The sequence below is a fragment of the Drosophila santomea genome, chromosome 2L (assembly GCF_016746245.2).
Source record: "Drosophila santomea strain STO CAGO 1482 chromosome 2L, Prin_Dsan_1.1, whole genome shotgun sequence".
In the NCBI taxonomy this organism is placed as follows: domain Eukaryota; kingdom Metazoa; phylum Arthropoda; class Insecta; order Diptera; family Drosophilidae; genus Drosophila; species Drosophila santomea.
Window position 1 is genome coordinate 6,324,896 of NC_053016.2, and position 23,336 is coordinate 6,348,231.

The following is a 23,336-nucleotide window of genomic DNA, read 5'->3' on the forward strand; positions in this document are numbered from 1 at the left end:
CCAGTTAGTTGAACTGCCACAGTTAGGCGAGCACACTTACGCTAGGGAACGTTTTGATCACCGAAATAAGGAAAAGCCGTACTGAAAACTTTATTCTTATTTTACACGGAAGTCGAACTAGTTAACCGGGTTAAATTCAGTCAGTCTTGCTTAAATTTGTGAAGGGTAAGTTGGAGCACAGTGTTGTTACCATATCGTGTACCAATTGCTGACCTAGCCCATCCTAAGGCTCCACCAAATAGAAACGATGGCCAGCTATTACATGCAGCCAACTCCTTCCCAGGAAGAGTTAAAGAGGACTGAGAGCAACAAGAATGAGAAGAATTCCGAAGAAAGTCGACCAATGCATGAAGATAGTGATGCGGCTGTCGCTTCCTCGTCGGAGAGCGAGCTGCGGCCTTCTCGCAGTTCGGTGACCAAGGCCACTAGGATTCCGGTTCCACTTTTCTTGGGTCCCACGGCCAATAGCCGGATCTACAGATCCGTGATGGTCCAGCGCAAGAGCCGCACCTCATTGGCAAACCAGCAAATGGCCGACGATTCCGGCATCAATTTGGACTGCTCGATGACCGAGGTGCACACTCCGCTTTCGACCAGACCCAGTCCAATGGAGCAGACAATGCTCGACAGGATTCCGGCCACCAGCAGCGAGATGGAGCTCCAACTGGAAGAGGAGCAGACCCTCAGAGAACTTCAACGTGTCGTCGCCGAAATGGAGGCCGATGTGGCCCTTCATGATATGGATATGCAAGATCTACAGCCCGGTGATGACGAACAGGATACACAGGTCCCAAATGAAGCCTCCAGTGTTGGGAATGGTGCCGATAGTTTTGACGTAGATATGGAACAGCTAACCGAAACAGAAACTCTGCAGAAAACCTTTCCTGGCGAACCTGAAAATCGTCTAGTCTATGAAGAACTCCCGGCAGAGAATATACAGATGGTTCAGGAAGAAATTGCGCAGAAAGAGGAATTTTCAGAAATTAAGGAAACTGCCGTGGAAATGGAATCTGTAAAGGAATACGAACTTTTCGAACAGTTGGCCGAAGAGCCAGTAGAAGAATGCACAGAGATCGTTCAACAGACCCCGCAGGAAGCTGTTGGCGGAGAATCCGATAAATCTGTACCCGAATCGGTAATGGAGGAACTCGAAATGGTCATTGGTGGAAGTTGCGAGTCCGAACAGGACAGGCTTATCCGGGAACAATTCGAAAAAGGTCCTGAAACAATGGGTCTCAAGTTTCATCAACCGGCAGATGAGATTGTGTGCATTGATACGGAACCGGAGCTGGTCGCCAATCTCTCGAGGGATGGGTCGGTGGAAAGCAGCCAGGGATTGGTTACTTTGGAAGAACTGTTTGATCCGGAGCACAACGTGGAGCTACTGCGTCAACTTCTGCAGACCATGGCAGAAGATAACAGCGAAGCTGATACAGCCCCAGACATGACAGAAAGTGAGCAAACGGAAGAAAAGGAGACGGAAATGGAGGCGTATGTGGAAACCACCGAGATCGATGAGGAAATGGATCCGGACCTAAAGCAAACTGGCAAACCCTTAAGTATCTTGCGGCGTCTGATGAACCACAGAATCCTAAAGTTTAGCTATCCCATATTATTCTGCAGCTTGGCTTTTAGTTTGATCTACATATCGCGCAAGGAGTAGAAGTTAAATTATCTTAAAATGCAAATTGGATTATATGTACGTGCGGAAGCATATATTTGACTACGCAATATATGCACATACTTCAAAATCGCCCGACGCATTGGCAGAAGGTTGCCTAAAATATCTATTTTCCAAATAAATATGCACTATAACCAGTCTGCACTGTTTGTAATTTGTATAATTTGTATATTTCAATTAAAGCGCCATTTACTTAACCGTCTTTTGGAAACGAGCGCTAGGTGGCGTGTTTGGCAGTTCAGACATGGAAACGGTTATCGATAACCGGTAATAGACGGCCTAACGTATTTTCAAATATGTTACAGAAAGTCATTGAAATGTCCAAATCATAGCATGGATTTCTTAGTATTAGTTAGTAGTTAGTTTAGTAAAAATTAATATTACTGAAGATTGTATTCCACAAATTTAGGTAATTGGGTTCCACACAGAACCGCTCCTGTTCAAAGGCAGTATTTTTCCGTTGCTCGCGTGCGGTCACACCGCAGTCGCATACGGTTGTTTCCATATGAACAAACTGTTTTTTTTAAGCGGAGTGCGGTGCTGAGAAATTCGTAAAGCTCCTTTTTGAAACCTTGTATTTTATGTAACGGCCGTGCGGTGCATCCAATATCCAAGCGGAAGGAGGTCCACACACTCCCCCGGCGCCGCCTGAGCGTGGTCGTCCTGCTCCGCACTTTAAGCACCGCCACCCCCACCATCGCCCTCAACCCGTGAAACATTACGCGAAAATCGATTTCGATTGCAGGCGCAGGAAGAAACAGCAGAAAGTATGTCTCACGGCGATGTGGACCCAGAGTTAGAGATGACATCGCCCCACTGGATGCATAGGGAAGCTGAAAGTTGCCCAAGGATGCACACAATCTGGAGGCTAGAGCGCTGGCGGAGCAGCATGCTTCTCCTAGTCGGACTGGCCTTGTGCGTCCTTCGGGCCCCTGGATGCAGTGCCACGGACACGGACATTGCGCTGGACGCCAAGGCCACGCTCAATCACCGGATCCAGAGCCTGGATCTGCTGGTCTTCGTGTTCCTACTGGCACTCACAGTGCTCACTATTTGGCTGTTCAAACATCATCGCGTCTCCTGGCTCCACGAGACCGGATTGGCCGTCATCTACGGTACGTTGGTATCACAGGGAGCTTTCCCTTACGTTGATTCACCATTTAGCAATGTTTTCTTGAGCTCGAAACACTTGATTATCGGTCACCTGGCCGTTTGTGGCCCCTGCCACTTTCATTGCCACCTCTTTGTTGTCACCATTTTCGAATTACGCCTTTGGACACGCCAGCCGTGACATTACGTGCGAGCATATGGGAGGCAGTCAAAGCCACCCCGGGCAGAAGTAACATCGATAACCGTAGAAGAACCTGCACGCAACGCAAGCAGAACTAATGCATTGCGCCAAAGATATTGTACACGAGACCTTGACGTGCTTAGTTAGCCATTATCATTTGGGCTTTTCCGACCGAATGTATTTTCACTGCTCGTTCATGATCGCGCCAATCGTGGCGAGCACTTTGTTATTCTAACAATTTCATATTAGCCTTTAACCTAAATGTTGTCTTAAGTAAATAATCTCTTAATTATAAAATATAATTTGTTTTCATCTTAATATATAGGAATAGGTCAAATTTCGAGTAGTGAGGTTTCAGGTAAATAATATATTCATACTATCATCTTAGAAGCAGCCCAAAATGTCTTCTTTTGAGCCTGCGAATTGGGATAGCCCCTGTAATCTCCGGGCGAGACGATTACGGTGGGCAGTTAGTCGATCGTTGTATCTGCTTGAGAAGAACGAGATTTGGTCTTCAACAAGGCTCAGGTTTAAATCATTGTGAAGCGTTTGGCCGCTAACGAACCAGTCACAGCCAGTGATTTGTCTTAATGTTTTGTTCTGGACGGTTTGGAATCGTTTTCGGTGGGACGCAGCCGCCACTCCCCAAATTTGGATGCCGTATCTCCAAGTAGGTGCGATAATTTGCTGATAAATCTGACGCTTGCATCTTAAAGGTAGTTTGCTTTTCTTATTTAGCATCCAGAACGATATGTGCAGCACTTTGTTATTCTAACAATTTCATATATGTGCGGCAATAAAAGTGCAAACGAGATTTCTTTCGGCTAATTGAAGCTAATGAAACAATTCAATAAAACAGGTTGCCCTGGGCGTTGACAAAGCCCAGCTCTGGCGTAAACTGGCAACGATTATTTAGCATACCCCAGCAGGGTCAGTGAAAGCTTTTTGTTATGCGCATTGTTATTCGACTGATCATCCCCAGAAATGTGTGTTATCACAACATACCGATTTGTGTGCAAACTGTTGAGTGGCTGCTTAATTGATAAGGCTTGACTAAGCATATTTCCAAGCGGCTATTAGTCACACTCTCGCTTTGCGATAGGTCAGTCCAGAAAACAGTCATATTTGCTGTATTTCGTTCAAGACTCGGCAAAATAACATTACATTTTAAGTTATTTTAGTTTGCAACTACTGCTATGGCGTGAGTTAAACTGTTTTCCCCATTTCAGGCCTGATTGTGGGAGCAATTATACGGTATGCCGGCACCTCCGCCACTTTGGTTCACATGCAGGTGGAGCCTCAAGGAGTTCCAACGTACAGCGATAAATTGCCGCCTGATACACTTTGGTTTAGGGTAAGCCAATACTGACCAAGAATAATATATATAAATAACAATTTTGGTTTTTATTCCAGTACCCTGTTAACCAAACAAATAGCACAAAGCTACCCGAGGGAATTAAGACATATGCCTACGTGTTTCGCGGACAGGTACACGATGTGGATGAAAATGAAATCGATCTTAAGGCTACGTTCGATCCGGAGGTCTTTTTCAATATCATCCTGCCCCCAATTATCTTTTATGCTGGCTATAGTTTGAAAAAGGTAAGTTCACTGAGGTGCATATTGAATTAAACATAATTTACTGAGTTCGTTTTTTGCTTTTGCAGAAATACTTCTTTCGCAATCTGGGTGCCATACTTACGTTTGCCATTGTGGGCACGACATTGTCGGCCTTCCTGATCGGAGGCTTCATGTACGGCTGTGTGAAACTGATGCCAAATTACTTGAGTAGCAGTTTCTCATTCCTGGACACCTTATACTTTGGAGCCCTGATATCGCCCACAGATCCGCTCACCATTTTAGCCATATTTAACGATCTTCGGGTCGACGTAAACCTATATGCGCTAGTCTTGGGCGAATCTGTGCTCAACGATGCCGTGGCCATTGTCCTCAGTGGGTAAGTTTGCTTTTCATTTTTTCGCTGGGCATTTGTAAGACATAATTTATTTTGCAGAGCCATTCAAAATTATGGTGAACACTATTCCGATACTGGGGAATTTGAAACTACAGCTTTTCTACGCTCGTTAAGCGACTTCTTCTCTATCTTCTTACTATCCCTAATGATTGGCGCGGCCATGGGATGCTTGACAGCATTGATATCCTTTTCAAAAAGACTAACGATTAAGTATATTCTAAGGTGTACACATGTAATTAGAAGAACTGTGCTAATGACTTCCTTAACTCCCACCACACATGACCAAATTTACTCGGGTTCGAGACTTTCCTTTACTAGAGTCCGCGCTCTTCGTGCTCATGAGCTACAGCACCTTCCTGCTGGCTGAGGCAACAGAACTTACAGGAGTGGTGGCCGTGCTGTTCTGTGGCATCTGCCAGGCTCACTACACGTACAATAACTTATCGGAGGATTCCCGCCAAAGGACAAAACAGATCTTCGAGCTCCTAAACTTTCTGGCAGAGAACTTTATCTTTTCCTATATTGGCGTATCAATGTTCACCTTTCCCAAGCATCATTTTGACGCTGGGTTTATTATTACAGCTTTTGTAAGTTCATTTCCATATGGAAACACTTTAAAAGGCGTGCCCAAACAACTAGACTATTTTTTCCACAGATTTGCGCTGCCATAGGAAGGGCCGTGAATGTGTATCCCTTGTCGTGGCTGCTGAACATAAGGCGCAAGCCGAAGATTTCATCAAACTTTCAGCATATGCTGTTCTTTGCTGGCAAGTCAATACAATACAACGTGGCAAATATTTTCCTTAACGAACATATATATTTTGCAGGACTTCGTGGCGCCATGTCCTTTGCCTTGGCCATCCGAAATACAGTGTCGGATGCACGACAGACAATGCTGACTGCCACATCGCTGATTGTCATCTTTACGGTTGTAATTCAGGGTGGGGCTGCCAATTTCCTGCTAAATTGGTTGAAAATACCGTGAGTGCATGGCGTACATTTAAATGCTTCCCCTTTATTGTCACAAAATCTTTCTCGATTGCAGTGTTGGCGTGGACGATGAGACTGAACAACTAAATAACTATCAAGTACACAGTGTGAGTATACAAAATATAGCTTTCATACGTGCCGTAGACCGAATTTTGCGGGGAGATTAGTAGATTGTTAAATATAAAATTCTTACAAGCATGGTGGCTGCAAACAAACACATTGCTCAATATCAAATTACTCTTGTCCATTCTTTTAAAAGAATATTTTTTAACTCACGATTTTGTTTATTTATACATTTCTGCGCACTTTAATACATTAAACCATTTGCTAAAAAAGGTTTACAATTCAATGGACAATTCACATCCGCAGACGGTAGGTTTTGCCAATGATCATTCAATGCATTTCCGTGGTTTTTAAATTTAGTTTTGATTCTATAGTTTTTCCTCGAGTCTTTCGCAGGCTCTTTGTTATCTTTACATATTTAATTTCCTCGTGCATTTTTCATTTGATTACCCCTGTCAAAAGTAGAGCTAATATCATTTAATGGAACTCTGTGTTAGTCTGATGGTTATTTGCAGGATGTGGAGGGCGGTGGGGTAGGTCGCGGAAAGGTGCGCTTGTCCGGTGGAACAGATTCAAACTTGGACACGCCAGTGGACGGTCCGAATGGCAGTTTGGGCGGAGCAAGCAGCGGTCGTCGTCGCAACAGTCACGAGAAGGCCATTCTGGCAAGGATCTGGGGAAACTTCGATACCAAGTGCGTAGAAACCAGCCATGGTTATTTGCATTCCACTCACGGATTTTGCTATCTATTCGAAGGTACATGAAGCCCTTGCTGACGCACTCGCGACCCACTTTGCTGGAGACGCTGCCCGTTTGCTGCAACCCCATTGCTAGGCTGCTTACCACCACGCAGCAGCTTACGCAGGTGAGTTGTGCAGTTCAGTTAGCAGAGGACAGAATCCTCATCGACTGGGATTAATTACAGGATGGTAGCGAGTTCAGGCGCGTGGACTCGGACTCGGATATTTGCATAGACAATGATACCGGGAACGGTCTTAGCCAGGATGCAACCGGAGCGGTTCCGGGTTCGGGTGTGGGCGTGGGCGTGGGGCGGCGGAACTCCCTGAGTCGCGTAAGTATCAAGTACACCGCCGATAATCACCATCTACTTGCTAGTTACCGAAATATTGAATAACCGAATGAGCGAAGCACCCCAGACACCAAAGACTAATCTAAGCGTAGCAAGCTGGCCACTAACAAAGTAACGAAAAACCTCAGATAAACCAAAATCCGAATGAATCTACACCATAGAGACTTCGGCAAAGTAGACATACAGACATATTGTTATATGAATTGGCCGTGAAAATGTGATTTTTGTTTAGCGTTATTTTGCTTTTGTATAATTTTAATGTTAAATTTGTGGTGTAAGCGGAAGAAGATACAGTAATTTACACCTCTCAATATGGTTGACTAATTGTTTAAGTTTGTGCGACGGCAAGCGATTTCCAGTATATTTAACACCTATGTAATATTATTTTGACTGTTAACTACTACTAAATGCATGCTTACCAAATATAACCAAAATGTAACTACTCTCTCGGCGATGATCTAATTTATTTATTGATTTATGCGGCATCTTTCTTTCTTTCTGTCTTTCCTTCGACCAATCAATCAATCGATCATCTAACAAACTCATGCGGACTCTATCAATTTAACTTTGGTTGCTCTAACAACAATAACAACAACTCCAACAACTAATTACAAACTGCATTCATCCAAAAAAACAATAAACTATCTATGTCAACCGGTCTCGTTTTAATGCTAAACATTGGTAATGCCCATACAAAAGTCTGTTCAATTGAACGAAGCCCATCACCTAGCAAATGAAATCAGCCTGGTTACTAATAATTTCATGTAATCGAAAGATCGGGCCATCTATCTTTGTATTTGATTTATTTGTTATTTATATATGCATTTTTTTGTTCAATTCTGTCTACTTTTCCTTGGTAAACCCACTGTTGAAACGAAGCACAGACGGAGACCCAGACATGATTAACTTAGAAACGAGTCAGTGAAATTGATATCCGATTAATAACCAAAGCTTCTTAGAGCACAGCAGTCAGGAATGTTCGTTTATATTGTTCACTTTTAATTTCTGTATTTTTCCTCATAATCTAATTTCTTAGATTCTAACACGCGACTAACCATGTAAGTACAAATTCAATTGCAGTTGATTTCCTCATTTTCATAACGCCTATTGTACATAAAAGCGCAACTCAAGTCAAAAATAACAATTACTTCACTTTAATTTATAAGTCCCAGTGTTTTCATTTTTTGTTAATCATTTTGTTTGCTTTTAGGTTGGAGGCGATCATCGAAATGCTTACATATAAGTTCAATTAGTGTTTACTTTTCTTTTGTTATTTATTGAATTGGTCTCATTTGAAATCGAAAATGTGAAAAATGTACAAATTAGAATATTACTTTTCAGTTTCTCCTTGTTTATGATATGTGATTCGGAACTCTAGTAATCTAGTAATAAACATAAATTTAATATCAAGCTTATCGACTAATTTAAAAGTTGTTGTGCAACTATTTAAGATCAGTAAGGGCACTAAAGTTATCAAAATTATTGTTTTCTTCGAGCTGACGTACACCATACCATACCGTATAACACTATAAATTACATGCATATATAGCCTCTTTGATTCTATTATTTTTACAACTTCGTTTTTTCTAAATACAATATAAATATATATACACACAAGCCAAATTAAATGGCCTAGCAAAAGTTTATACGAATACTTATAGACATATTTCCCTTTTCTTGTTTATCCGACATCGAAAAATGTGCTAACATGTATATTGTAATCGCCTGAAAACCACAAACCATATTATATTCAGATGGAGATTCTGGAGCATGTCCAAAGTCCGGTATCGACGAGAATCCGGCTCTTAGGATTTTACGGAAAAAAATTATAAGGCGTCAGGCAAACATATTACTATTAAATTTTTGATGTATTTTACACAACATAAACTTATAGCTTTTTCGTTCTAAGCAAGTTAGTGTAAATATATCGTTTTGAAAACGGACTAATTGTATTCGGTTTTATTTTTAAGTTTAAAGCAGATATATTTGCAAATCTATTAGATTTTCCGATATTACCTAGAACCCCGTTTCTTACTATATACGCTGTATTTAAAACAAAGCGAAGCTCTCTGAAAATATTAATTGTTGTGCTGTTAATTTTTAAGTCAAAAACAAAATAAATAAAAAAAATGAATAATTCAAATGTTTTTTTAATAGAAAATAGAAGGGGTGTTTTTTTTTTTGGTTGTAAGGTACAGAAAACCTAATAGATTTACATCTCAACAAACTCAAGTACTTTCATATTCAAAAATAAAACTTCCGATGATTTTTAAAAATATTGCGCCTCAGTGTGACCAAAGCTCACTCCAAGCGTTTTATGTCCCCGCTTAGCTGGGCACACTGCAACGGCGCGCTTCCCAATCGAATTGTTTATTTTTGGAATTGTTTTGAAACGTATGCGATCACTGATTACCGATACTGAAAATGGAGTTGGTGAAACGCGGCTTCCTGCGCGCCTGCAAGAACCACAGCTTCCTCAGCTTCCAACTGATCGACGACATCCTGGCGCCGCTGTGTGCCAACCACAAGACTCCAAAGCCCGCCAGCAAGGAGGCGATAAGGGCACTGGTGGCCGAGATTAACGACACCATTAGTGACTTGGGCCAGTCGCTGGTCTTCATCAAGTATCCGATCAAGGCCGCGGAGTACCTGGTGTACGCCAAGACGGACGCCACGCCGGACAGCGTGGCCAACACCGGGCTGACTGCTGAGGAGTGCCAGTACTTCTCCAAACTGCTGGACAAGATCGCCTCGGAGGAGGATTGTCACATCGCCTGGAATGGCGCCTACAACGATATCATTATGCAGGCCAGCTCAAAACCGTTGAAGAAGAGCCGCATGCAGGAGCTGCTCCAGAAGTGGACCCAAATGGGCTACTTCCTGGAGGTGGACGAGAGAATCTATCTGGGTCCACGCAGCCTCGTCGAGCTCAGCTTCTACTTGAGTTCCAACCACGGGGAAAACATCAAGAACTGCACGCTGTGCAAATGCCTGGTGTTGTGGGACATCCGCTGCGCGTCCTGCAACATTCAGTACCATCGCGAGTGCATCCAAACCTACCTGCAGAGACGCGATATTTGCCCCTCGTGCGGCAACCTGTGGACAACTCCTATAAGACGCTCCACCGGTTAGTCATCGTATGTAGATTACTATAGATTTTGAAACTAGAATAGCCCGAGTTATCGTTATAAACTAAATAAAGTTAAGGTTAAACAAACATTTTTTAAAACAACATTATAATTAACATTTTAAAATGTCAAAAGTACAAAATCCACACTTCAAATAACCGACATAAAACAGTTGTCAGTACAGTTCAGTAAAATTGGTCTTATCCAGTTTTCACTGTACTTCTAACTGTAATGATTCTTCTGATTCCTCTTCCTCATCCGATGACAACTTAATATGGCGCCAGCAAAACAGAAAGTTCTAATGTTCGTCGAGATGAGTGTGTGTGAAAGTCCCATTAAAAATTCCACGGTAGACAAAAAGTCTCTGCCGCCCTTCAAAAAGGTGCGACGCGAAAATTGGAAGCAGGAGGCGGCCTACAAGGTGGTGAGATGAAGGGCTCCAAGCAATTCGATCATCTAACTACAGTTTCCTCTTCGCACAGAGCGATACAAGTCAGGGGCAGGAGGTGTCCTGTGTCGGCGAAAGGTTCATACCCATTCGATTTAAGCGGGAGAACATCGAATTCAACCTGAATTACATTGGCAAGCCAAAGGAGCGGGATATCCTGGAAACGGTGGGCGCAGTACTTCTGGCTATTTATGTTTTCCATTCTTAATTGATAGTGGCTTTTACAATTAGGGTTTTACTTTGACCGCCAGCTACTGGCGACAGAGCGGCTTCATATCGAACATAAACCGCACCTTTGGGATCCGGGAGAGCCGACTGTTTCAGTTTAGCAACCAGCAAGGAACACGATCCAGGGTGGTGGATAGCGACTCTGCCGACGCTGACTGGCCGTGTAATCCACGGGCGCGACCATACGCCATTCAGATTGCCACTCATGAGATGGCTTGTATCTGCAGTCCAGTCGACTACAATATGATGGATTGGTCGTCTGGCGGCATGGTGGCCATGACCTACGGCCAGGACATCATGCTGTGGCGCAATCTAGACGAGAGCACCATGGTCTTTAGCGTCGAGTCGCCTACGTCCCTCAAGTTTTCGCCGGACGGCAAACAGCTGGCCATCGGCTGCATGGATAGAGACTACCCAGGTATAGCAGTCCGTAAACATCCCCAACCTAAGCGCTCTAATCCTCCTCTTTCGTACCAGTGCTGGACCTTTGGGAGGTGAGGTCGCATACGGAGTTCTTGGTCTCCTATCGCAAGCTGTTCCTTAAGTCTATGGGCTACATAAGTTGCATTGAGTGGTCCCACGACGGCAAGGAGCTCATCTGCGGCACTCACTGCGGCCTGATCTGCGTGCTGGCGATGCCCAAACTTAAGACCGTGATCCAGTTGCGCGAGCATCGACACCCCGTGCAGAAAATGAAGTTCGCTCCCACCAATAAGTATTTCGCGTCCAGCGATACGAATGGCAAAATTGTCATCTTCGATGCCGAGCTAAAGGTTCGTCTGCTGAAGCTGGGTGGCAAGTCCATGGTCTTTGACTGGCATCCGTGGACTGGAGAGGATTTAGCCGTTGGTAAGTCAGTGGCAGGTTAATAATTAGTATAATATTTGCAATAACAACAATATTTTCTGAACAGCGGAGCGGAGTCCTGCATCGATCTTTATCTTCAACATGCCGCGCCGACAATTTGTGGCTTCGTACAGGCGCAGGGACCACAGAATAGTTATAAAGACAATATCATACAGCAAGATCACGGGCGAGTTGCTGGTCAACGTTATTCGGCGTGGTGAGGACTCTACTGGATTCACTGGATTCTTAGCGAGCACTGAATAATGTATTCTTCTATCTACAGATGGTTCGGATAATGCGGTGTTTGAAATTGTGGTGCTGGCCTCCTTGAATCGCGTTGTTGACTTGTTGCCGCATCAGGATCACGGCACCATCTTCCTGATGTGGAATCCGGATGGAACGAACATTGCCACCGGCGGTCTGGACGACACCTTTTCGCTGTGGAACTTTTTTCCCACCCACAAGCGCGAGGCTATCTTGAGGAGACAGGAGCAAAAGGCCAAGGATAAGTTTAGCTCCCTGAGCCTGTACAAAGGCATCAGGTAAACAGTTGAGAGTGTTGTTTTTAAGTGTTAATCATGTTATGTTTCTAGTCTTTTACTCAAATCAATTGTGCTTTTCATTATTTATTCAATTCATATTACTTTCATAAAAACTCCATTCTGTTTAACTCTAAAATGAACATAAGAAGTTGGGCCCTCTCCACTCAAACTGTAGGTAAGAAAGTAAAAGTCCATTGTTCACCATGTTACAGCGTTGAAATTTGGTAACTAATCACTAGGCTATAAGTATGTAAAGATGTCTATGGGGGCACTGGCATCCTTGGCTCAATACTCGCTCTGTTTGGGTCTTGATTGGCCGATCTGGGAGTGCCCCTCCTGCTGGAAGAGGTAATCCGCGCAGGCCTCGGCATCCAGGCGGCGTTTCTCGAGAAGATGTGGTTTGATGACAAGGCGATGGGTGGTGTAGATTATAAGGGTGGATCCGATACCGATGGCCATCAGACCAACGGTCGTTGTGGCGAATCTCTTGAGGCCGTTAATGAAACTCATCTGTAAGTGAAAACGGAATACAATTAAAATGTGAGTTCAGCCACCGAACTAAGGTTTAGTGTGCGGTCTAACTTTGTGGGTCCACTAGTTTCAGTTGCTGCTGGCTGTTCTGCCTCGGATTTGTTCTCGTTTTTGTACTTCAAAATCAGTGGTTGCCAAATGTAAATACCGCCAAGCAGCCCAATCGCCGTGACCACCATCAATTGCGGAACAGTGACACCTCGCGGACGACGTATTTGCATGGCACGTGCGGTTACTCGGGCTATTTATGACTACTATTAGCTATTTCTCATTAAATGCACAAGTTTCCTTCGCCGGCTGCTGTTACATCAACGCAGCATGAGAACTAATTTCACTTCAGCTGTTTTTTTTTGGCCACCTTCTCCAACACTGGTAAGTTGTCAGTGTTGCCAGATTATCTACGGCACTACATAAGCTTATTTGAAATTCAAATTTACATTCTTAGCTATTAGTAAACGTGCTAGATGGGGTATTTGCAGCGGACGTGAATGAAGCTGTGACGTAGTTTTTGAATAAAAACATATGCAAACTTCCCTCTTCGGTGACTATGCAAGAATTTATAAATAACTGATATGGGGAAGGCCGGATAAAGGCGGATGTTGTTCAAATATAAAAATTGGATACTACACTTAAATAAATAAGTTATAATTCAAAATGACTATGTATGTACTTGTTTGGCAAATCCTTTCAATGCAGCCTTGGAAATTCTCCGAGTGCACTTTTCTCCACGCGTATGACGTATGCATGCCTCCTCTTTGGGAGTCCCAACAAAAAAATACACACATGCGCAGCCGTTTCGACGCCAGAGGCGACTGCGGCGCAGGCAGCACTGCAGCAGAGGACGCCGAGAGCGGCTTGAAGCTGGAGCTGGGATTGGGATTTAAAAATGGACAGTCCGCTCGGCGCGCCAGTCACTCTCAGTTCGAACGGCGCGTGAAACGGTTATCGCTCGCTCCACCGGCGCTCTCTCGTCGCTCGCCCCACTGAAGCCCGCATTTAACAGTTGTTTTGCTGCGAATAAGAGGCGAAAGCAAAGAACCGAGGAAGATCGAGACGCAGAAGCAAAGGGAAGCACAGATGACAAAGATGACAAAAATGGGCGGAAATTTGGCAGTGATGCTGCTGTTGCTGTTTTTGAGTGTGTTGGCCACGGGCAACGCCAACTCCATACCGACGACCACAACGCCTCAGGGCGTATTTGAAACACGTACGGACAAGCTGCCCGGCGGCCCTGCCAGCCTACCCAGTGGAGCTGGTATTTACGACGACATAGATACCTTTGTGCCCTTCCGGAGCGACTCGCACGATCCGTTCTCATGGCACCTACTCAAAACCGTGCTGCAGAACGAAACGGCCGAAAAGAACGTGATCATCTCGCCGTTCTCCGTGAAGCTGGTGCTGGCCCTGCTGGCTGAGGCGGCCGGAGCCGGAACCCAAACGCAAGTGGAGCTGGCCAACACGCAGACAGACATTCGATCGCAGAACAATGTGAGGGAGTTCTACCGCAAGACCCTCAACTCTTTCAAGAAGGAGAACCAGCTCCACGAGACGCTCAGTGTGCGCACTAAGCTCTTCACGGACAGCTTCATCGAGACGCAGCAGAAGTTCACGGCCACACTGAAACACTTCTACGACAGCGAAGTGGAGGCGCTGGACTTCACCAATCCCGAGGCGGCGGCTGATGCCATCAACGCTTGGGCCGCCAACATCACGCAGGGCAGACTCCAGCAGCTGGTCGCTCCGGACAACGTGCGCAGCAGCGTGATGCTGCTGACCAATCTGATCTATTTCAACGGTCTGTGGCGGCGGCAGTTCGCCACCACATTCCAGGGTGCCTTTTTCCGCAACATGGACCAATCGCGGGTAGAGTTCATGGAGCAGACCGACTACTTTTACTACACCACCTCGGAGAAGCTGAAGGCGCAGATTCTGCGTCTGCCCTACAAGGGCAAGAACTCCCTGTTCGTGCTACTGCCCTACGCCCTAAATGGCATCCATGACCTGGTCAAGAACCTGGAAAACGACGAGCTAAAGAGCGCGCAGTGGGCGATGGAAGAGGTGAAAGTGAAGGTGACGCTGCCAAAGTTCCACTTCGACTATCAGCAAAACCTCAAGGAGACGCTACGCAGCCTGGGTGTGCGCGAAATCTTTGAGGACAGTGCATCGCTGCCGGGATTAACACGCGGCGCTGATGTCGCCGGCAAGGTGAAGGTGTCCAACATCCTGCAGAAGGCGGGAATCAATGTGAACGAGAAGGGAACGGAAGCCTACGCTGCCACCGTCGTGGAGATCGAGAACAAGTTCGGAGGCAGCACCACCATCGAGGAATTCAACGTGAACCGGCCGTTTGTGTTCTTCATCGAGGAGGAGTCTACCGGGAACATATTGTTTGCCGGAAAAGTCCACTCACCCACCACCCAGAACTAAGCCATTGAGGCGGTTTTATCCTTAAATATGCAATAAATCTACAAACAAATATGAGTCTACGCCTTAGTTTTATATCCAGCCACAGAGAATAGGCCATCTAAATACAATGATGTGAAGTGTTGCAAGTGAAACAGCTTTCTTAAATAGTTTGCTGAATCCAACACGAGAATCGAAGCTGTGCTCTTGACCTCCTTTTAGTAATCGTGCGTGGCGACGCTTCCCTCAGTGAGTCTGTCCCCATCTACAGTCCGCCACATTCCGCTGGCTGATAAAGCCACTGGCGCTGTCGTTAAATGTTTGTTTTACTTATTACTTATGCCTCGCCCCAGGCATGCCACGAACAATTGAAAGCAAAAGGCAGCAATCAAGTGAGAGATGCAAATATCTGCCAACTCTGGGAATGTCCCACGAACGTAACAGCGGCAATATCCAATGGGGAGATCGATGGGTAACCGATGGATTGCGCACATAGACAGCGGCAAATAGAACCCATGACTCAGGGGGCTGAGATGTTGTTCGATTGGGAAATCTAAAGTTTGCTCAGCAAGCCTGGTTCTGGTGATCTCTTGAACAAACAAGGAAGCCAGCTAAGCTTGGGAATTTAAGTGTAGCTATTCAATAATTACTACTATTCAACAATGAAATGTTTTTTTGCAATGTAACATTAGGAAAATGACTAATGAAGCATTCTAAATACATATTATGTTTGACCAAGTATTCTACCTTTTATGTTTCATATTTGCTTTGATCTTATTGATCTTTCTGTATCGAAACTTGAGTCAGTTCATCCTTGTAGAGGTGTTTCAGTGGTAATCTGAACCAACAGATTGCATATCCCAGGCGTGATCAAGTGCATTGGTGACGTGCAAGCAAGGTGTGCAAATGTTTGCAGTCATAAAAAACCCGTTTACAAATAATACGTGAAAGTGCATATTTGCTCTGCTTTCGAAAATCCGTAAGAGAATTGACTGCCTGACTCAGACACCAGCAAAATGCCAGGAAGGGGAGAACATAAAGCAGCTTATTAATTATAACAAAACCCTAAACGATGTAAACTCAGTACAAATGTCAAAATATTAATCGCCCATTCGTGGGTATTATCCCGATTTTTAGAACTATAACCATAAAGCTAAACCAAGTTGTTAAGGAACTACAAATCTTTCTTTATAATAGGTGACTGTGCTTTCAAAATTCAAAGGGGGTCCCCCCCAATATTATAGATTTAAACATGAAATCTGTTAATAGATTTTCAAAACCAAGTGCTAAAGAGACTTACCCCCGCTGTTGGGCAGCATAGCAATTCCTGATTGGGCCTGCATTTGGGCCTTGCTGAAGTTATTGCCGCCTGCAGAGTTGTTCTGATGATGCACATTCTGCTGATGGGGCTGTTGTTGCTGAGACTGTTGGTAGTGCTGCTTGTACTGCGTTGCAAAGTGCGGCTGGTTAGACTCAAAGGATTGGAAGTTTTGGTTATCAGCGAATCTCAAATTGGCATCGGCAGCAGGACGACGATTGTTCACGTTCGATTGATGCTGCGGCGGCTGTCCGTTCATAAGATGGCCAGGGGCTTGGTTGTTGCCACCGCCAGAGATCAAGGCATGGAGCAGAGCATTCGAGGCGGCATCAGATCGACCCTGGCGTTGCTGGCCACGGTTAAGATGTTGCTGCTGCGTCTGATGCTTGGCACCGCCATTAATGAGCTTTGAGGTCTGTTCCTCCATTTTTCGCTTCATTACAGCGTTTCGCATTATCACATTGGCATGCGCTTGCAAGTCCTCCTGCGACAGTTGATGTGGCGCCTGCGTCTGTGGACTGTGCTGTGGCTGCTGCCTGGCTGCAAGAGTCTGCTGGACAATGGCCAAGTTGTGGAGATTCTGCAACTGGCTGGCGATAACCGTGCTCGAGAGCATGTCCAGTTGCTGCTTGTGCTGCTGTTGCTGCTGCTGGGTGTTGGTAAACTGCAATACAGCCGTAATGGCCTCGCGATCCATGTCTGTCAGGCGTGGGTTGGCCAACTGCACCAGCAGTCCGTGCTTGGAGATTTCCCCTGGAAGCAGAACACGCCAAAAAATCATTGAATATACGACTCAAAAGCATAAAGCCAACTTAGCTTTCTGTTAAAGTTTTTGCCCATCCTTACCTTTAGTCAGACGCAGTAGTAGCAATTGGGTGTCGGCCCGGCCGAGGATCGCCTTCAGTTGCAGGCCCGCCAAGAAGGCAGTCTGTTGCTGCTGCTGCTGTATGATAACGTGCTGCTTCTGTTGCTGCTGCTGGTACTGCTGTTGCTGCATTATGAAGTTCGAGATGGCATCGTAGCCTGCCACCTGCGACGGTGGCTTGGCCGCAGAGAGTGAGCCAATTAGCTTCTGGAAGTTATCAGACTGCTTGTTGGCAGACTCGCCAGCGTTGTTCAGCGAGTTTCGACGCCATTTGGCCTCCAGCTGATCCACCGACGGCATCTGACCTATGTGACCCAACGATTTGGGCTGCTCCGGATTGTTGCCATGACCCTGGTTCATGGCCTGCTTGAAAAACTCGTTCAGCGAAGACGACGAGGAGGAGTTCCCCTCACGGGCGAAGAATGACATGAATTTAGAGTTATTCGTATTTGTGTTCGATTGCTGCTGCATTTGCTGAGGCTGCGTTTGTGGCGGCTGCTGCTGATTAACATAACTGCTACCCTCGTAATTCTGTTGGCTTTGATTAAACTTATCAAACTGAAACGAGCGGCCACTGCCTGAACGTTTATCATCCTTTTGCTGCTGGTGCTCGGCTGACATAACATTGTTCATGTTTTCCACATTATGATTGTTGTTTGTGTCGTGTTTGGGCATGTATTTACTTCGACCCACCGGCTCGGCATGCGTCCATTTGTACTTATGGTCCACCTGAAGCGAGTTAAGATAAAAAATTTTTGATTTACATACAAAAATTGTATAATGCGTTAAGGATTAAACCTGCTAACGTGCTAACCTTTTGTTTTGGCACTTCCCGCTCTATTTCACCTACTCCATGGTTTTTGTTGGCCTCCCTTAGCATTTTCTCCTCGTCCTCATCAAAGCCGCACAACTCTATAGTGTCCAGTCTGGACGTGGGACCACAGCTAAACCACTCCGGCTCCTCGTTCTGGTTCCGGTAGCGTCGGTGATGCCTATCCTCGACATCTCGTGACTTGGGCTTCGACACAACCAGGAAACCAGACATTACGCGTTTCACATAGTTCTCGTTGGCGCGACTCAAATCTTCACTGGACTCGTTCGACTGCAGGGTATCGTTCTCGGATCGATTGGTAGACATGCCCATCACAGGAGTGTTCGGTCGTCCTTGAGGCTGACTGCTGATCTCCCCGTTGTCGAAGAACTGCATGACCGTCATATTCTTGCTGTTCTGGTGCTTCGGATTGACCTCCTCCATATGCTGCGTCTTGCCATTGTGATACGAGTGGTAGTCGTCGTCGTTGTAGCCCCACTTGGAATGGTTGAAACGACCGCTTCCAATGCGTCTTTGGTTAACAATTGCCGGATCCTGAAATAATCATTTAAATATTGAGATTTTTCAAAAAAGAAGATTAACGAAACTTCTCAAACTTTAAAAGTGGCTCGACTATCAGATACCCGTTACCAAGCCAATCAATATAAAACAAAATGAGAGTACAGTGATTACATTAAAGCTGACTAGACTCGAGAAACTTTTTCTTTTAAACACAATTAGACATAAAGATACTGGATAAAATATAAATATAATTATATTTTTTTAAACATTAAACAGCCATCTCTATGGACGTCTTATCGAGCCACGCGCATCACTAGCGGCACACTCAATATCGCTCCCACTATTTACACACCCATATCAGCACGGCCAGCGGAGTGGGAGAGATAAAGCTGATGGAAAATTCTTCAACCGAAAGGCGGAATGCGTGCCAAGCGGCAGAGTGAGCAGAATCGGAATTGGAATCCGAAGAGCGAGAAGAGAGGAATGCAGCTAAAAAAGCGCGCTTTGCTAAGCGAAAAACAGCTCAACTGGCATCGGAATAGGAATCGGATTCAGAAGCAGAATCGGAATCAGAATCAGAATCAGAATAGGTATAGGAATAGCAATAGCAATAGCAGCAGCACTAGGAACCGTAATCGCAACGCGGCAGGTTGACATTGCGCTTGTCCCGCGGAGCAGCGACCGTAGCCGTAGTAAACAGTAGTAGTCATCATCCGATCGGAGTGATACGAGCGCCAGTCTTTCGACACGATGCAGTTTGTGGCCAGTGGTAGGTGGAAAGGGCTTCTTCCATGGTGAATGGTCGAATGGTGCTCAGCAAGTGGTTTCAAATCAATGGACTATCTTACCTCAATCTTAAAATAAAAATCGAATGTCATTGCAGAACACCCGCACCGACGTCTGAATCCGTTGAACGGACAATGGGTCCTGGTGTGCCCACATCGCACCCAACGCCCTTGGTCGGGTCAGCAGGAGAAGGCTCAGAAGAACGAGCTGCCCGAATTCGATCCCACCAATCCCCTGTGCCCCGGCGTAACCCGACCCAATGGAATTGTAAGCATCTCTAACAAAGCCTCACATATGTTTCATGCGTTCTAATATGCATTTGATATGACCAGCAAACTCCTGAATACGAGAGCACCTACGTGTTTGAGAACGACTTCCCGGCGCTGGTGGAGGTAGTTCCCGTTCCGCCCAACAGTGATGACCCCCTGTTTCAGATAGCTCCCGCCCGTGGCAACTGCCGGGTGATGTGCTTCCATCCCAAATCGAATCTGACTTTGCCCACGATGAGTGCAACAGAAATCGCCGTTGTTATCGACGAGTAAGTGGAGGATTTATGGCTTATATCAGAAGGTACCCATAATAAACCCATTTTTTATCTCACTGCGCCTATCTAGGTGGATCAGCCAGTTCAACGAGCTGAGCGCCAAGTACGCCTGGGTGCAGATATTCGAAAACAAGGGAGCCACCATGGGGTGCTCCAATCCCCATCCGCACTGCCAGATCTGGTCGTGCTCGTTTCTGCCAACGGAACCGCAACTGAAGCAGGAGCGACTGCGCGCCTATTACGCCACCAACGAGCGACCCATGCTGGCCGACTATGTGGAGCGGGAGCTGCAGCGCCAGGAGCGGATTGTCATTGAGAATCGCGACTGGGTGGTGGTGGTGCCTTTCTGGGCCACTTGGCCCTTCGAAACCATGCTGATCTCGCGCAACAACAACAAGCGCATAAACGATCTTACCACAGAACAGCGATACAACTTGGCGCTGACCATGAAGGAGCTGACCACCAAGTATGACAATCTGTTCCAGTGTTCATTCCCCTACTCGATGGGCTGGCACGGAGCACCGACTGGACCGGAGCATGCGCACGCATCCAGTGCTCATTGGACCCTGCACGCCATCTACTATCCGCCGCTGCTACGTTCTGCCTCCGTGCGCAAGTTCATGGTGGGATTCGAACTGCTGGCCATGGCCCAGCGCGATCTGACGCCCGAGCAGGCGGCCCAAAGGTTGCGGGAGGTCGATGGAAAGTGTCATTATCTGCAGAAGTGATTTTGCTCGTTCCAGCTAAAGCGGATGGTGACAATTGGTATACAATTCAATAAAAGGAAATAGTCTAATGCGACTGTAGTAATTACATTGCAATCAGTTGTAAAAATGTTCTAGATTAGTGCTTTGACTGTATCGAGGGTCCAGCAAATGATCAGCATGATTGCCAAAGACCTCTGGAGGTCATGCATTGCAATCATTGATTTATCAGATAAGCGCAGGAGTAATGCGACTTTGTGTTACCTAATACAATACTGCGAAAAAGTGCGCGCTTTTCCTAATATGTTCGTACAAATAAAATAAATTCTTTAATGGTGTTAAGAAGGAAATTAAGAAAAATGTTTTTAGTTAAGCACTATAATTAATTCTAGATTTATCCTAATCAGAAAAGGCGGGAAAATGCATTTGATCTACCAGAAAAAAGACAAATTTAGAAAATTCTGATAAGGCCTGAAAGTCAATTCGGCCGAAATAGTAAGGGGTATCCGATAGTCGGGGCACATCGGTACTCTTAATATTTGTTATTATATTGTGGTTTAAATTTCCTTTTATATTCTGTGTATGTATATGCTTAACTAGCGAATTGATTTGAAATCAGTGCTCACCTGGAACTCCGTTTGCGGCTGGGGCGGTTGGCTTTGGATGATGGACTCGTCGCTGATAAGCTGCGGCTTGTTTTTGTTCTTGTAAAAGGCAGGCATGCACTCATTGTTGTTAGTCATGTTTGAGTTGTTGGTGGTGGAGCGAGCCCGGAATCTTGTGCCGTCCGAGATGCGCCAAATATTCATACGGCGCATCCTTCCCTCCAACTCAATGTCGTCGCAGGTGGCTATCCGAGGCATCACGAAGCTCTCCTTAGACCTGTGCATCAGGGCATTGAACATTCCGTTGCGAATGTCCAGGAGGTGGGAGCGCGTATAGCTCTTGACCGGCTTGCTGCTGACCACCGGAGCAGAAGCAGGACGCACCGCCTTGGGCGCCCGCAGACTACCTGGCTTGTGGGTGCCTGTGCTGGAAGGACGCTTCTGCTGCACTTGACGAGACTGCTGCTCCGGCACGGACTCCTTGAGGGCCTGTTGCTTTCGCGGCGAATCGTGCTCCAGATCACAGCTAACGGCCGTGCAGGACAACATGCTGGTGGGCTGTGTGTACGGTGTGGATGCTCGGGCCGAGAGCACTTGAAGTGCCAGACCCTCGTCCTCGTGCAGGTGGTGTTTCGAGGGGCCAGGCATCGGAATGGCTTCCCGCGAAATCGTTTCGAGGATTCGATTCTGCTTTTTCAGTAGTTGGATGACCTTAAAACGCCTCTCCATCGCCACAATCACGGCGGGCTTCTTGGTCTTCGGGTGCAGCATCATAGCCGTGGACGTGGAAGCCGACATGGGCCCATCGCAAATCGTTTCTGGGTTCGAGCGCCTAGGTAACATCTCCATGGCCACCACCTTCTTGCTTTTGATGGAACGAGCAGACTGTTTACCAAAATAAAAACAACATTGAAAAAACGTCATTATGTAAATATGAGGATCTGTCTGTATTCGATGAAAAATAAATGCCGAATGTATCAATATCACGTCAAAGTTGCTTTAGCTAAATTTCAATTGACATAGTTATCGGAGCTAATCTGATTCTTATACCATTAACCTAGTATGGATTCGGTCAAGTGTTTAGATTATGTAATAGGTGCTTTATTTCATTATAATTTTTGGGTAATTTCCTAGCTAATAAAGTTTCCCAGGATTTTAGGCAACCACAAAGGTTTCTAGACCCAAGAAAAACTTCGTTTTGACATGTATTTTAATAAAAATATACAATCAGACGACTCGGTGCACAGGTAATAGTAATAAAGTGTGTAAATATTTAACGCACTCACCTCGGGGCTGGTCTTATGCATCCGCTTGTTGGCCTCCAGCTTGGTGATGGCCTTCTCCAGTGCGTCCTTCAGCTTGAAGGCTGGCAGCTTAAGGTAGCCCAGTCCGGTGGCCAGGAAGGCACTGGCCGGCAGCGGAGGCGGTGGGGGCGGAGCGCAGGGATCCTCCCACTTCTCCGAGTTGGCCTCGTCGTCGTCGTGCTCCTGGCTGGTAGTCAGAGCGGTCGCCTTGGTGGCCGGCGGAGCCTGGACCGGAGTTGGGGGCGGCGGCGGGGGCGGGTACTCGAACTTGGCCTTCTCGGCGGGGGTCAGCACCTCATCCTGCTGATCCTCGGCGGGCAGCGGGAGCTGGTGATGCGGTGGCCGATCGGTTGCGCCCGCATTGGTGGCAATTTTCAGGGCGCCAGCGCCATTTTCTTGCTCAGCTTCGGCCATTTGCATTGCGCTTCGGTCGCGTAGATGGCCATTAAATTCGATCGCCTCCTCTTTCACGGGGTCCATACTTACTACTTATTGATTTTTTAGTTAAAAATTAAAACAAACACTTTTGATCGGGTCAAAAATATTGAAATATATGAAAAATATTGAACGAAATCACGTTTAGCACAGGTTCGTTCGATCTTAGGATCCGTTATTCGGCTTTCGTACGATGAGTAAGCAGGACAGGAATAGGGAAAATACC

General features: G+C 45.9%; 8 protein-coding genes across 22 annotated transcripts; 6 read left to right on the forward strand and 2 right to left on the reverse strand.

Moving 5' to 3' along the window:
- The first annotated feature begins 5 nt into the window (after positions 1 to 5).
- LOC120452323 lies at positions 6 to 1,819 on the forward strand. Of its 2 annotated transcripts, none has more exons than XM_039636479.2 (2): positions 6 to 165; positions 229 to 1,819. In XM_039636479.2, exon 2 carries the CDS (start codon positions 248 to 250, stop codon positions 1,661 to 1,663), a length of 1,416 nt encoding a protein of 471 aa, XP_039492413.1. In that variant the 5' UTR covers positions 6 to 165; positions 229 to 247; the 3' UTR covers positions 1,664 to 1,819. The 2 variants fall into 2 exon arrangements, with proteins under 2 accessions (XP_039492413.1, XP_039492422.1); XM_039636488.2 differs by having other exon boundaries at positions 9 to 165; positions 218 to 1,819.
- Positions 1,820 to 2,158: 339 nt separating this feature from the next.
- LOC120444115 (sodium/hydrogen exchanger 6) lies at positions 2,159 to 9,229 on the forward strand. Of its 13 annotated transcripts, none has more exons than XR_005615626.2 (15): positions 2,159 to 2,796; positions 4,202 to 4,326; positions 4,386 to 4,574; positions 4,640 to 4,929; positions 4,987 to 5,128; positions 5,226 to 5,534; positions 5,603 to 5,714; positions 5,775 to 5,928; positions 5,993 to 6,044; positions 6,274 to 6,309; positions 6,498 to 6,694; positions 6,757 to 6,865; positions 6,926 to 7,072; positions 7,790 to 8,148; positions 8,301 to 8,500. XR_005615626.2 is itself a non-coding variant. In XM_039623727.2 (15 exons), the coding sequence occupies exons 1-14, from the start codon at positions 2,451 to 2,453 to the stop codon at positions 8,142 to 8,144; spliced, it is 2,226 nt and encodes a 741-aa protein (XP_039479661.1). In that variant the 5' UTR covers positions 2,159 to 2,450; the 3' UTR covers positions 8,145 to 8,148; positions 8,845 to 9,229. The 13 variants fall into 13 exon arrangements, 9 of the variants coding, with proteins under 9 accessions (XP_039479661.1, XP_039479651.1, XP_039479586.1 ...); XR_005615630.2 differs by having other exon boundaries at positions 7,975 to 8,148; XM_039623727.2 differs by lacking the exon at positions 8,301 to 8,500 and adding an exon at positions 8,845 to 9,229 and having other exon boundaries at positions 8,127 to 8,148.
- A 107-nt stretch (positions 9,230 to 9,336) lies between these two features.
- LOC120444248 (non-structural maintenance of chromosomes element 1 homolog) lies at positions 9,337 to 10,344 on the forward strand. Its single transcript, XM_039623764.2, has one exon. It carries the CDS (start codon positions 9,515 to 9,517, stop codon positions 10,220 to 10,222), a length of 708 nt encoding a protein of 235 aa, XP_039479698.1. The 5' UTR covers positions 9,337 to 9,514; the 3' UTR covers positions 10,223 to 10,344.
- A 42-nt stretch (positions 10,345 to 10,386) lies between these two features.
- LOC120444166 (protein cortex) lies at positions 10,387 to 12,395 on the forward strand. 2 transcript variants are annotated; one of them, XM_039623758.2, is made up of 6 exons: positions 10,387 to 10,642; positions 10,701 to 10,832; positions 10,898 to 11,312; positions 11,372 to 11,743; positions 11,808 to 11,957; positions 12,024 to 12,395. In XM_039623758.2, exons 1-6 carry the CDS (start codon positions 10,493 to 10,495, stop codon positions 12,284 to 12,286), a joined length of 1,482 nt encoding a protein of 493 aa, XP_039479692.1. In that variant the 5' UTR covers positions 10,387 to 10,492; the 3' UTR covers positions 12,287 to 12,395. The 2 variants fall into 2 exon arrangements, with proteins under 2 accessions (XP_039479692.1, XP_039479693.1); XM_039623759.2 differs by having other exon boundaries at positions 10,392 to 10,639.
- Positions 12,351 to 13,113, reverse strand: LOC120444260. Its single transcript, XM_039623773.1, has 2 exons — positions 12,865 to 13,113; positions 12,351 to 12,792 (listed from the first exon to the last, which is right to left on the reverse strand). The coding sequence occupies exon 2, from the start codon at positions 12,790 to 12,792 to the stop codon at positions 12,568 to 12,570; it is 225 nt and encodes a 74-aa protein (XP_039479707.1). The 5' UTR covers positions 12,865 to 13,113; the 3' UTR covers positions 12,351 to 12,567.
- LOC120444098 (protein cup) lies at positions 12,655 to 23,302 on the reverse strand. Its single transcript, XM_039623628.2, has 6 exons — positions 22,658 to 23,302; positions 21,393 to 22,256; positions 18,214 to 18,765; positions 17,381 to 18,128; positions 16,517 to 17,287; positions 12,655 to 12,792 (listed from the first exon to the last, which is right to left on the reverse strand). The coding sequence occupies exons 1-6, from the start codon at positions 23,153 to 23,155 to the stop codon at positions 12,779 to 12,781; spliced, it is 3,447 nt and encodes a 1,148-aa protein (XP_039479562.1). The 5' UTR covers positions 23,156 to 23,302; the 3' UTR covers positions 12,655 to 12,778.
- Positions 13,714 to 15,294, forward strand: LOC120444189 (serine protease inhibitor 27A). Its single transcript, XM_039623760.2, has one exon. It carries the CDS (start codon positions 13,891 to 13,893, stop codon positions 15,238 to 15,240), a length of 1,350 nt encoding a protein of 449 aa, XP_039479694.1. The 5' UTR covers positions 13,714 to 13,890; the 3' UTR covers positions 15,241 to 15,294.
- On the forward strand, positions 19,337 to 20,883 carry LOC120444232 (probable galactose-1-phosphate uridylyltransferase). Its single transcript, XM_039623763.2, has 4 exons — positions 19,337 to 19,501; positions 19,616 to 19,785; positions 19,851 to 20,056; positions 20,133 to 20,883. The coding sequence occupies exons 1-4, from the start codon at positions 19,483 to 19,485 to the stop codon at positions 20,788 to 20,790; spliced, it is 1,053 nt and encodes a 350-aa protein (XP_039479697.1). The 5' UTR covers positions 19,337 to 19,482; the 3' UTR covers positions 20,791 to 20,883.
- Positions 23,303 to 23,336: the final 34 nt, after the last annotated feature.